The 13407-nt window shown below is 40.1% G+C and overlaps 2 protein-coding genes across 4 annotated transcripts; one reads left to right on the top strand and one right to left on the bottom strand.

Moving 5' to 3' along the window:
* The first annotated feature begins 1776 nt into the window (after window positions 1-1776).
* Window positions 1777-8369, top strand: il4i1 (interleukin 4 induced 1). Of its 3 annotated transcripts, XM_030441512.1 has the most exons (9): window positions 1882-1907; window positions 2069-2156; window positions 2866-2968; window positions 3340-3554; window positions 3663-3775; window positions 5327-5528; window positions 5636-5704; window positions 5796-5932; window positions 7195-8369. In XM_030441512.1, the coding sequence occupies exons 3-9, from the start codon at window positions 2938-2940 to the stop codon at window positions 7961-7963; spliced, it is 1536 nt and encodes a 511-aa protein (XP_030297372.1). In that variant the 5' UTR covers window positions 1882-1907; window positions 2069-2156; window positions 2866-2937; the 3' UTR covers window positions 7964-8369. The 3 variants fall into 3 exon arrangements, with proteins under 3 accessions (XP_030297367.1, XP_030297372.1, XP_030297363.1); XM_030441507.1 differs by having other exon boundaries at window positions 1777-2156; XM_030441503.1 differs by lacking the exons at window positions 1882-1907; window positions 2069-2156 and adding an exon at window positions 2344-2638.
* Window positions 8370-10349: 1980 nt separating this feature from the next.
* Window positions 10350-12497, bottom strand: timm8b (translocase of inner mitochondrial membrane 8 homolog B (yeast)). Its single transcript, XM_030443444.1, has 2 exons — window positions 12188-12497; window positions 10350-11171 (listed from the first exon to the last, which is right to left on the bottom strand). Exons 1-2 carry the CDS (start codon window positions 12461-12463, stop codon window positions 11004-11006), a joined length of 444 nt encoding a protein of 147 aa, XP_030299304.1. The 5' UTR covers window positions 12464-12497; the 3' UTR covers window positions 10350-11003.
* Window positions 12498-13407: the final 910 nt, after the last annotated feature.

Below are 13407 nucleotides of genomic sequence, written 5' to 3' on the forward strand. Positions count from 1 at the left end.
TTGCCAAGTTCAGAGCAGGAGCTGGGACGTGATTCGCTCAGCTGAATTTATCTTAATTTGTCTTAGTTTAGCATAAACACTGGGAGCAGGCACAGACAGCTAAATCTCTTTTAAGTTAAGATCAGAGTCGGCCTGTTAGCCCCTCTGAAGCTCGCTACAAACATAAATGTTAAAAGGACAATAGGGGTTCCACAGTGTGGTGTACCTGCTTGCATGAATGTTTTTGTGCTGAGATTAAAGGATTGTTCCCATAAAAAATTTAAATTAAGTCACGACTTTCTCAACCCCATGCCGATGGAAAGTCCTGTATAAGTTTAGTATTCAACAAAACATTTCTGGAGCTTCACAGCTAAACAGCGTTGTAGCCCTCTCCTAAACAACTGAAGTAGCTGGGTACTTGTTTTACAACATAAAAAAAATGGAAAAACAAAAAGATGAAATGTCTTCTCACAGCTTGTTACGGAAGCCCCAAGATCCCAAATTGACTTGAAAAAATCAGTTTTAAAAGCTAAAATCTTCACCGTAGCTGCTAAGCTAAAAGTGTTAGCGTGCACCCAGTTTGAAGTGGGTGTATGTGCTCTATCTTGTGTTGAGGGGCTCAGGGCTTCCCAAGATTTAGATTACACCATTCAAGCTGGATGGAGACATTTTTTGTTGTTTTTTTCCTGTTGTTTTTTTTTATTATTATTCATTTAAAATCAAGTCCCCATCCACTTCAATTATTTAGGAAAATGCTGCAAGTGGGGGGAGTAGGTAATGATTGAATTTTCATTTTGGGTGAACGGTTCTTTTATACAAGATATATGTTACTGAGAGACCTTCAGGGGTGCTGGTTGAAAAATGTTGGACTTGGGACAGAGTCAGGTAAGCAGGTAACCCTAACCCCCCTCTGAAATGGTTTATGCTTTGCTAGGCTAATCGTCTCTGGGCTCCATACTGACCACAGACAGGAGTGTGATGATACTGTCACATCACTCTTGGGAAAAAATCCGGTGAAATAACCAGCAGCACAAACTGTTTCTCTAAAATCTTCCAATAACATGTTTTTAACCACTTGGGGAGTGAATGGGTCAGCAAACAGTGTATTATTTACACATCCAGCAACATGAACAGTCACTGATGTTTCTGGTTTTCTGATTGATCCAAATACAATATTTTCACTCTCTTTTGATTCATTGGTTTGCTCTCCACCAACCCCTAAGTGAAATATCTGCTTCTTTAACGTTAGCTTCTTATGTTAGATGTTCACTCTGCTGTCTGCTGTTTGGTACTGCGCAGGAAGCATCAAATATTGATACTGAAAACAGCTGTCTGCTTTGTGTTAATTGTGTCTATCTTTTATTCTTTTTCACTTGTACTCAATTATTTAGCACACTTTCATTTAGCTGACCCTGTAGCAAAGACCTCTGTCTGACTTCTCAGGGTGTTGGGAGAGCTTTATCCTACACATTATACATTAACATGGCTGACTTAACTCCTAAAGCCTCATGAGTTCAGTGAACTCAGTATTTTTAACTTATGCTGATAAAATGTCAAATAAAACCTGCCCGTTGCCCTCAGACAGTGCTGCTGTCAGCTATGCATCATTTGTCATCATCGATATAACTGCAAGACATAGTCGTTTGTGTACTGTTAGACATAGTCATTTGTATACTGCTAGACAGTTTGCTCAGCACCTGAGCCTCATTAGCAGGTCAGGTGAGTATCATTCTCTCCAAGTCATGTATAAAAGCAGCAACCACACTGTTGAGTTCCACATCAGGCTCTGCGGCAACACAGCAGCCAACTGGAATTCTTGGGGATCTGAATCACAGACTTCCCCCAGCTGCCGTGTGTGGTTTTCCAGAGTAAAGGTTTTTATAGAAGTTGTGGGTTTCCCGCTCTTCTCCTCCTTTGTTTTTATCAGGGTGCGTTCTTTCATCACTTCCAGTTTCCTCAAAAGTGCTTATTGAGCATTTGCTCAGCTTTCTCAGTGTACAATACATTTCAATGCGCCGTGATGTAAAGATAGTGAAACTTGTTCTCCTTCCTCTGGCTTTTGGTTTCATTTACTGACGGATACAAAAAGTGTCTGTGTTCTGGTCTCTGTAGTTAGACAGGAAAGGTGGAAGTTGGGACTGCTTGCTTCTGGCAACAAAGACAACACATTTTCACAAGTGAGTAGTTAAACCATTTTTTTTTTTTTTTTTTTTTAAAGAAAATACAAATGAAAGGATCTTTGTAATTAAATCTTACATTGTACTGTGTTTTGTGAAGTATGTTTGAAGTGATGCTTTATGTTTGCCTCGGGCTTTTTTGGAGACCACTGAATGAGCTCTCTCAGGTCAGATATTGAAATGAGTGAAGATGGAGGAAATGAGGTATGCTGATGACTAGTATAACCTCACTAATCTGATTTGTTCAGTGTGGTTGACTCTCGAGCCGGTGTGGGAAAATATTTCTGGAAGACCTGAGGAGCCACACAGTCTCATTAAAATTACGTTGTGTGCAATTTCACACATACCACACTTCCAGGTTTTCCAGGCGACTTAGGTATGGAGAGACAGCACTGAAGGGTTAGCTTTATCAGGGACTCTGTCATTTGTCCTCAGCCATGCATAGGCTTACAACAACTTACGAGACTTTACCTTTGATACAGGTGAGTGGAATGACAGTCTAGTCTGAGATGCATCTGTTTCTCTTCTGATTTTAGATGATTTACTAATGCACATACATGTGTTATTTGCATTTACTTAACATGTGCCAACCACATTGAATGTATTTTTCCGTGTTTTTTGAAAAGGAACACATTTAGTTCAGTGGTATATTTCACTTTTATTTGTCTGAGCAGTTTCACTTAACATGTAGCCTGCTTGTCTTCTGTAGGTTTCATTTTCCTCTCACAGTGTCAGTCTCAACAGCAGGGAGAAGTCCAGACTGTGGGGCTCCATACTCAAGATGATCCCTCACATGGCACTGTGCAAGTTCTGTAAGTGTTCAATGAACTACTATTATATAACACCTTTGTAAAGGTCATGCTGCAATTCATCCTTGACATGTGCATGCAATGATGATAAATCTGCAGTGTGGAAGAGAGAGCTGATTGTGCAATACACATGGATTATTGTGAAAATGTAGTGTGGCCGGGACATTTTTATGTGATTTGTCATAAAGCGTTAGTTCTGCTTTGAGATGTGATGTTTGTCTGCTCAGCACTTGACAGTGAAAACTAGAAGTTTGTGTGTGCATGGTGATCACTGAGAGGAAGGGGTTCAGCTTCAGCCATTAAAGTATGATGTATGAGTGAGAGTATGATGCTTTGACCTCATCACTTGAACCGATATGTTCCTCCTCCGTCAGTTCCTCTGGTTCTAGTCGGGGTTGTGGTTTTTGCTGTGAGTGGGATCTTTGGAGACCCTCTGTACGAGTGCCTGCAGGACACTGACTACAGCGAGCTCCTTGGCATCGTGGATAAAGGTCTCCCTGCCTCTAAGACACCCCGTCACGTAGCAATCATCGGCGGGGGCATCGCTGGACTGACCGCTGCCAAGTTTTTAGAAGATGCCGGACACAAGGTAAAGTCATTTAGAGTGAGGAAAGGATGATTTCGTCATTACTGTCAACATTTGTTTGCTGAGCGAATACTCAGAGTGTGTCGCCTGTGTGTCCTCATGCACAACAAGGTGACCATAATAGAAGCCAGTGGCCGTATTGGAGGCCGGGTGGAGACCTTCAGGAACAGAAAGGAGGGCTGGTACGCTGAAATGGGCGCCATGAGGATCCCAAGCTTTCATAAGTGAGTACAGGATTGTCTCTTTTGATTGTCAGCTGGGATCGTAAAATGACACTGGCATTAATGGACTGATGATTTTAAGACACTTTGTTCCATCAACAAAAAACTGAAGCCACTTATTACTCAACTACTCAATTAAATGCAATATTTAAAGGAACAGTTAACCAAAAATGAAAATTAAGGCATCACCTGAACATTAAAAAACATACAAAAATGGATATGAAATGGCTCCATTCAGCTGGTCAAGTGTAACCTAGGTCTCAGGAAGCCTAACAACCCCAAATTGACTTTGAAAGACGTTATTTACAACCTTGATATGTGGCTGGACATAAACTGAGATTTCTGTCTTGAAAAAAGTGTAAATAACTTATTTTCAAATCAATTTAGGCTCTGGAGCAGGTGCCCAGGAGTATGACTTAATGTCTCATTAGGCAGCTGTTTGGGAACACATTTGCCAAATCAACTTTGCGAGTTGATAATACTCGCAAAGTTTACATTTGTATTACGTTTACAGCGCTGCCCCCATGTGGCAAGATATCAACTAATGCAGCTTTAAAGTCCCCCTTCAGTCAATAATGTGTGTACAGTAGAATGTTTGAGCCTCACAGAGCAGACTGACATACTGTATGTGCAGAGTTTGACTCTGAAGGCTGTTTTCACATTAAGTGTTCAGTGTAAATGTACATTTTCCCTGTGCTGATTTTAAGAGGCAAATTTTGCTTTAAACTGCTCATGTCCAGAAGTCAACAACACAGAGTTATGGAGTGACACTTTTTTATATGATAATAGCTGAAGGTAATTCATGTGTTCTGCAGGTTACAGCAAGAAGACATTCCCACGCTTCGTTGTGCCACTTTAGTTTCCTTTGTGGCTTTGTAGGTCAGAGTGTGCCCTGCCGTCTGTGTGAGAAATGAAGAGTTTGCTTACGGGGGCAACAATACTCATCAATACTACTCATCATACCAATCAGAATGGCATAATACATGATTTGTGACATCGAAAATAGATCAAAGAAATCATGGTCCACTATTCAGCAGACTTTGCAAATATATATATATATATATATATATATATATATATATATATATATATATATATATATATATATATATATATATAGATTCATAGATTCTGAGATATTTAACGAGGGAAGGGAACAGATGTCATTATAAGTATTTTAAGATAATATAACTTTTTGGGTGGAAATCCATTTCAGTTATAATTCAACGCAGAATCTTTCATCACAGCTCCTCAAAATGGGGCCTGTGGGCCAAAGTTGGCCTGGTGGTGGTGTGGTGTGGTTTGGTCCACCTGATGTCTCTAGTGAAAAATGATGAATAAATGAAAATTGATTTAAAAAACTGTACTGTAACAGTTTGTGAAGTAAAAATGCTAATGCATAATCATTGGCCCTTGATTAAGTTTCAGTTTTGTCCAAAGTAAGAAGTTTGGACACCTCAGACCAAGATGCTTCATCCACAATAGGTGTTACCTAGAAGAACATACATGTTACATACATATTATATATATTGATATGTAATTTCTATTCCACAGGATTTTGCTGTCTTTCGCTTCCAAATTACACATTTCGTTAAACCCCTTCATCGAAGACGACATCAACACCTACTATTTGGTTAATGGTGTGCTTCAGAAAACGTACGCTGTGGAAGACAACCCTGCTGTGCTCAACTACAGCTTGAATGGGAGAGAGAGGGGGAAGTCAGCGGCTCAACTTTTCAGTCAGACACTCTGGAAGGTTTGTACACATTCCACTCATTGATAGTATAGCTTTACTTTGGTAAGTTAAGTATTTGTTTTACTGCACGAGAATATGTAAGTTACAGTTATGTAATCTGTGCACAGGTGAGAGAAGACCTGAAGAGAATGGGCTGCAGCGCCATGTTGGATAAATATGATTCCTACACAGTAAAGGTGAAGATTTATTTATTTCAACCTGACTCACAGCAGGTCACAGCTCGACTCTGAATGGAAATGTTCACGCGTTATGTTTCACTGCTGACAGGAATACCTGGTGAAGGAGGGCAACCTGAGTCGCGGTGCCTTGAGGATGATCGGGGACATCCTGAATGAAAACAGCCTCTTCTACACGTCACTGATAGAGATGCTGTACATACAGTCAGACATCAACGACAACACTGAGTAAGAAATATTCATTTGACCATTTTTTATTACGTGTCTGCTGGCAGCACACAGCCTGCAGACCTAACTTGGATTACCTTTTCAGTCTTTTGTGTCACATAATACATTTGTTATTTAATATAACAATAAAGTAGAAAGTAAAATATTTTTGCTTGGACACTAAATAAACAACTAAACAACAAAATAAATAACCTACAGTGCTACATCCACAATTCAAGAACTTTGCAGTTGGCTTTATTTAATCTCTTACAGGAGCATAGTGGGAAATAAGAAGAGACATGTTGTTGGAATTTAGAAGCAGGGTCATTATCTCCACCCACTGTGCAGATGGGAAGTCAGGGGAAGTTTAGAAGTCAATGAAACATCTCGGGAAATTCACAGCAGAACAGCGCTGCAACATACTCCCAAACAACTGAAGCAGCTGCACACTTGTTTTCCCACACTGGGTCTTGTGCACTGTGGGTTAGGTCTGACAGGCAGTCTGTCAGAGGCAGGGAATGTCCAGCCATACACAGTGAAATAAAGATATCTTAGTCAAACTGAGTAAATATAACATACTTTATACAGACACCTTAGTAACATATTCAGCCCATTGCAACGTGTTAACTACATACTACATAATAAACCCGAAAACAATAATATGTATGTATACATATATATATATATACATATATAAAAAAAAATATATATGTATTATTTTTTTTGGATTCATTAATATAATTAATGTAGTTAACACATTGCAATGGACTATGTTATGTTTAATATATATTATATTAATATTATATTATTACAAAATAAGATATATATCTTTTTTTCCTTTTTTTTCCCGGATTCATTAACATAATGTATGTAGAATATATATATACAGTCTTGTTTTTTGATAATAAAAAGTACTGATATCGGTGATGTTGGTCTTGCGTTACATGGTATCGGATTGAAAGCAGATTTTGTACATCATTAACTAACCTGATGACGTGTCTGCCAAAGAGATTCACCTATTCCCCTCTGAGGAATGACCTGATCTCTTCTTAGCGAGTGTTAGCAAACAGTTTCACCCTCCACTGTGCTCACAGGCCAGTCACTAGCTTTGTGTGCTGTTTGGTGACAGGCAGTTGCCATACAACTGCAGAGTCAGGTGATCTCTGCGGGTTTTTCACAACATTAAACACAGTCATTGAACCAACTGTTGATATAAAACTAGTGCTTGGTGCAGCTTTAATGATGTACTATGATGAGAGGTTTTTAATGGGGGTTTCTTCCAGGTACTTTGAAGTGACAGACGGCTTTGACCACCTGCCGAGGGCTTTCTACCAGCTGTTAAATGCCACCATCCTCCTCAACTCCAAGGTCAAGCTCATCAACCAAACAGGCGGCAGCAAAGTGACGGTCACGTTTCAGGACTGGCGTAATTCAGGCTCCCTGACCAACCTGACAGTGGACTATGCCCTGGTAACATCTACGGCGAAGGCCACCCTCTTCATTGACTTCCAGCCCCCCCTTTCCGGGGACAAGATGGAGGCCCTGCGCTCTGTTCACTACGCCAGCTCCACCAAGGTGATACTCAGCTTCAGGGATCGCTTCTGGGAGAAAGAGAGCATCAGAGGAGGGAAGAGCATCACAGACCGCCCCTCTCGCTTCATCTACTACCCCAGCCACAGCTTCCCCGGTACAGCTGCAGGAGCCCTCCTGGCTTCTTACACCTGCTCCGACGACTCCACGCTCTTCCAGGGGATGAGCGAGGAGGAGCTGATGGCTGTGGTCCTGGAGGACTTGGTGAAGATCCACGGAGAGTACATCAGGCCTCTGTGCACAGGGGGCCTGGTGAAGAAGTGGGGCTTGGATCCTTACAGTCTGGGAGCGTTCGCCCTGTTCACCCCCTACCAAAAGGGACACTATGCCAGAGAACTGTTCCAGAGGGAGGGGCGGGTGCACTTCGCAGGAGAACACACAGCCACACCACACGGCTGGATTGAAACTGCAATGAAGTCTGCACTCAGAGCAGCCAAAAATATTAACCTCCTTACTGTTTAGTTTGGTCTGTAATTGTTTTTATATATACATGTTCCTTTATGTTCAGTCTTACAGGGTTTGAAATATCATTGTGATCTACCAGCACTAACCGCCTCTGATATTTTTGTGTAATGTACATATTTATTGATTTACGTCCATCACTGCTGATCAGCAGTACACACTTGACCATTGTGTGCCCATAAACTGACATTCTGACCATGATCTTGTAATGCCATTGCCATTTTATTCTTACTTGTTGTATGCGACGTTTCAGTGGACATCCTATGATCCTCTGCCAGAATAAAACTGAACAACAGCTGCAACCTAACTATTTTTTTTTTTTTCATTCAACAAGAAAGACAAATTAATTGAGAATAAAGCATGTATTTTAAAAGTTGATGTGTTACTAAAGCGGAAAATATGGAAATCTTCTGGCCGATGGTCTCATTTGTTGATGTAGGTCAGACAGAGGCATTATTATTTAATGAAAAACTCCTGAGCTACACTGGAAATGCTGTAGTCATCTTGATTTTCATTTACAAGACAACAGTCTGAACTGCATGTCAGCATGTTTTTCCAGTGTCTGAATCCCTCTTATTAAGACCCTGGAACATGTTTCCATGGTTTGGACAGGAGATGGAGGACGTACACAGATCCTTTTCTTGAATAAGAGCACCAATCACTTATATTAAAATAATAATAATAATAATTTCAAAGAATCAAAAATCATACCTAAGTGAAGGAACGGACCAGCACTTTAAGTATCAAAAGTATCCTAGTTCTTTCTGCTAAAAAAGGCCTCTGTAACAGATACATTTCTGTGTGTCATATTAGTAGATTGCTGATTGTGGTGGATGAATTGTAGCTGGTTTAGGCAGAGCTACCTTTAACTACTATACACACAGCTAGGTGTGTGATTCAGTGGCGTCTAGTCTAGTGCAACACAAATCAGTGTTTATTATTATTAGACCTCAAACTGTCATTCAAATGAAACCATGTGAGAAATTCAGAGGAGAAACTGTCTCTTGGGTGGAACTGTTAACAACTCATAGAAAGTGACAAGGAGTCTCACCAGCAGCTTTTTTTTTTTTGTTTTTTACAAGAGGTCAGAGGTCAAAGGGGTCAGGAACCTCTGCTTTAATCTTCAACACTGCACTGGGTCTTTCTGGGTTATTTCAACTTTGACACCATTGCAGGTCAGTGATGAGCAGCAGACAGGAAAACCTCCTTATTGAGCAAAATAATCAGTTACTTTTAACGACTAACATCATGTCCCACTTGTGTTGTCCGAAACGGCCTTAAAATAATGTTGTGATATTCTCCTCAGAAGCACTTCATGAATGGTAGGACATGGTGACAAAACCAAATATCACAATATTTTTCAACAACTACCTCTCTATATATTTAGCCCATACTGTAGTGGTGACTATTGGTACTTTCAATATTAAAACAAAGGGATTTCTGATCAATATTCATCAGTAATGTGGATGTAATGACTAAGTGGGTAAAGACAAGTATTAGATCAAGTAGGACAGTGTGGAAAGGTCAGAAGATAACATCAACTGACTAATGAGCCTTTAAACCAGGAGAAGACAACACTGATGACTTATCATCATATAATGATATCTTGTGTATCTAAGAGGATAAATAGTCTCATATCACGATAACAATGTATAGTGGATATTTGGCCTAGTGCTTGACAAAGTCAGAATTTGTCACGCACTAGGCCCCCTCCCTCCCAAAAAAAACAAAAACAAAATTGGATTTGCATGATTTACGAGAGCCTCATTTTCAGGTCGGAAAAGCCAGATTTTCTGGATTTATCCGGAAGAATCACACCCCTGAATTCTGTTTTTTTCCTGAAGAGCAGGTTTTCCACTGTCCACACAAGCTATCTCTGTGATCAAACTGTTTTAATGTAAAGATTTTATATTAATTCTGTTACAATAATGACCAAAACATTTCTACAATGTCCCTGTTGATTAAAAAGTCCCTTCTTCCCTGTTAATTTTCATACCTGCCATGAAATAATGTCCAAGTATTGCGTATCAGCATTCCCCTGGAGTTATATTGACCTCTACCAGGTGTTTTGTGTATATTAAAAATGATTGCATTAGTGTACAACATTTGTTCCATTCTACTTTAATTAGGATGAAGTTACATTAATACTTGCAGAGCAGAGGTTTGGCTGCCATGCACAGAGCAGGTGTTGTAATAACATTTCAGAATGCCTTGATGTGTGCTGTCATTATTAAGCTTTTGTGAATGAAATAAAGCCTGATCAAGAAACCATTCAATATATTATTGATATCACAGATATCTAGGTATCAGTGCATATGTTTTCTGATATGTGGCAATGGGATTTAAAAATAAATACATAAATAAAATAGAATGAAGAAAAAGATGCTCAGGATTTTTTAAAATGATTTAATTCCCAGTGAAATGTACTGCTTCAGTGCTCTGATGTCATTTTAGACATAAAATCTATTGTTAAACTGTAAAATATCCTGCCTCTGTTACAGATCCTTGTCACAACTGTTTGGTAACCACCTTTAGGGATCATTAAAAAACATTAACATTAACATCAGTATCGGGCCCATTTGTTGTATATCGGTTGGGCTATAGATACGTATTTATAGGAAAACAATCTGTTAAATTCTAATCATTGCAGCTTTACATCCATTCTCCATCCAATGATGTCAGTGACAAGTTTGACACACAAAGTGACAAACTTGTCGCTGAACCCAGATCTGTCCTCCAAACAGTGGTGACCCAGAGGGGACTGCAGCCATATTAGCTGGGTTCTTTCCTGCTTCATTCTCCATTTGTTTAGTGCATGAAGGATTACAGACATGATGGTGAGCCGTCACATTAAATGGCTTCTCAATTCAAACAGATACTTCTTGCTGCCATTTAAAGCTGAAAACACGACCAGTCGAAAGCTTAAACAGTAAGTTATATTAAAAAACTTTTGTCCTCTCAACATTATCTTATAACATTGTCCTAAGAATACATTTTATTCATGTCATTACATAGTCCTTTTGGCATCTATAGGCCATTATTAATGAGCGCCCTTCTGCACCATCTGTGTGAAGCGGTTGGTGATGGTCAGGGTGGTGTCGATGAAGCGCTCAACACAGCTCTGCAGACACGTCTCTGTCCGGTAGTCCAGCTTGGAGCCTGGACTGTCCACACACTTGTCCCAGCAGACGTCAGTGAAAGTGTGCACCTGGAGGAAATGTAAAAAGAAGTATCTGTAGAATTACTCAATAATGCTGATGGACTTTTGTTACTCATCAGCTGATGAGATACGTCTGTGACATGCCGTTATATATAAGACAGGTTCTATATAAGACTACCCCGCTGTCCATGAGCTAATACCACCCTATTCTTATCAACATGCTGTTGATAATAAATAGCAGGTGAGGAGAGTATACATTATGAATTCATCTATGAGTGGCAACAATTACTTTACTAATCATCGGTGATGAAAAGAAATTAATCATTGATCTGGTGCCCACATTACCCACAATTAGTGATGCACACACACACTATTTGAGATCATGACTTAAAGCTGCTGTACCTGAGAGGACGCCTTGTGGAGAGCCAAGCAAAGAAATCATCTATTTGTGCTCACTATATCTGAGCCTGGCTCACCCTCGGCTGTGAGTAAACTACAGGTGAATAACTTCTTTTTAAAATACCAGTTGTGAAATTATCAGTTAACTTATTGTCCAAGAGAAGCAGGTGATGGTCAGTTATCAGTATTGCTTCCCTACCCACAATGCAACACAGCTACTGAGTGACATCACTGGAGGTAGTTTATCAGACTAGAAGCAGCTTCTGGGAGCATCAACAGACTTTATATGTCTTTCTTCGCAGATGCAGTAGTAACGTCACTCCCCACACCTGTTAACACTCCTACTTTAATGTCTGCTCTGGTACAAAGGCCTCAACTACGAGACATGAATAGATCATTTATGGTGATGATACGAGCTGCTGGTCAGGCCACCTTCCATTTTGGAAGCTCAAATTCTAAAAACGTTTTAGCTAACGTTATGACCTTCGTACGTAACCGAGCTGCTTTGTTATTTATCAAACAGTAAGAAACAACTTGAATTGTAAGATGTTCCAGGGGAGTTTGGTCTCACCAGCAGAGGGTGGCTCATTCCCCTGCATGTGGTCCATGCTCCGCAGAGGAATGCTAACGGACTGGTTACAGATTAGCATGGTTAGCATACAAACCTGGGCCTGGAACTGCGCTTTCTGCTGCTCTATAGCGATCATACGCTGAAGCTCCGTCGCCTCGGCTTTCTCCGACGCGTTGAGATTATCAAACCCGTCCATGGTGTCGTTGAACGGTCGCAGGAAGCCTCTGTATTCCCGCTGACGAGCCGCTAGAGGAGGCGATGTGACCTTCGGTTTCACCAGCAGTGAGCGCTGCAGCAGCGTGAGATACCGTCCGCTGATGTACACATCACATGACGGGGCGCACACCGCGGCGGCTGCTGCCTCCGCCATCTGTAGATCCACGCTGGAAGCGTGACGCAACAAGTGACGCACTCACACAAAGATATTGAATGTTTAACACGAGCTGACTCTGAGATAGTGCGTCTCATCTTGAGCTGAGTGCAGGTGTGTCAACAAAAGGCTGCGGAAACACCTGTACTCTTTAAAGGAGCACTATGTAACTTTAGACAAAATATTTAAACTCAAAGTTTTACATTGACAATATTGTTTAGGTAACAGTGTTTTCCATAAATGAATAAACAGGCTTTTGTCAGAGGAAAATAAGATCCAAGAAGACTGTTTGAAGCTAGAAAGGTGGCAGGGTCTGCCACTTCTCCCCTATTCAAATCTGTTTTAGTTTAAGTCTTGTACTTATTGTATGTCTGTCTAAGTGCTACTGTAACAAGTGAATTTCCCCGATGTCTAAAGTCTATATAAACAAAGTAAAACAACATGACATTGTGTTGTCCTTTAAGGTCAGTTTGTTTGTTCAGTTTACTCAGTCATGAAAGTGAAGAGAGTTCTTTTATTATTTATTTGTTTAAGCAGAAAAAAAATAGGCCAATGAAGATCTTTCTCTGCTCATTAACGTTATTTCAACAAAACTGCAGAGTGCTCCTTTAAAAATTTTTGATCAGTTTTTAAAAATGTGATCATCTTGTTCTGCTTGCTGTGTGCCAAAGTTATACTAATGCTTACTTGCTGTATAGTTTTTGTACCTGTTTCATTAAAGTAAATTGAAAATTCATATCGGACAAGAGTGTTAAGAAAGTATAATGCAGTGGCTTCATTTATAGTTATTTGAACTTTAGTGAGTTAGGTTTAACTTTAATTAACTTTGACTTCAGTTAAGTATTAACTGTGTGTGTGTGTGTGTCTCCTGAAGGTGTCCCTTAATAAGCACCGCAGCGTTGTGCAGGATCCATCTGTCTGTCCATCTCCAGTGATATTCTGGG

Source organism: Sparus aurata, chromosome 2, assembly GCF_900880675.1.
Source record: "Sparus aurata chromosome 2, fSpaAur1.1, whole genome shotgun sequence".
NCBI lineage: Eukaryota > Metazoa > Chordata > Actinopteri > Spariformes > Sparidae > Sparus > Sparus aurata.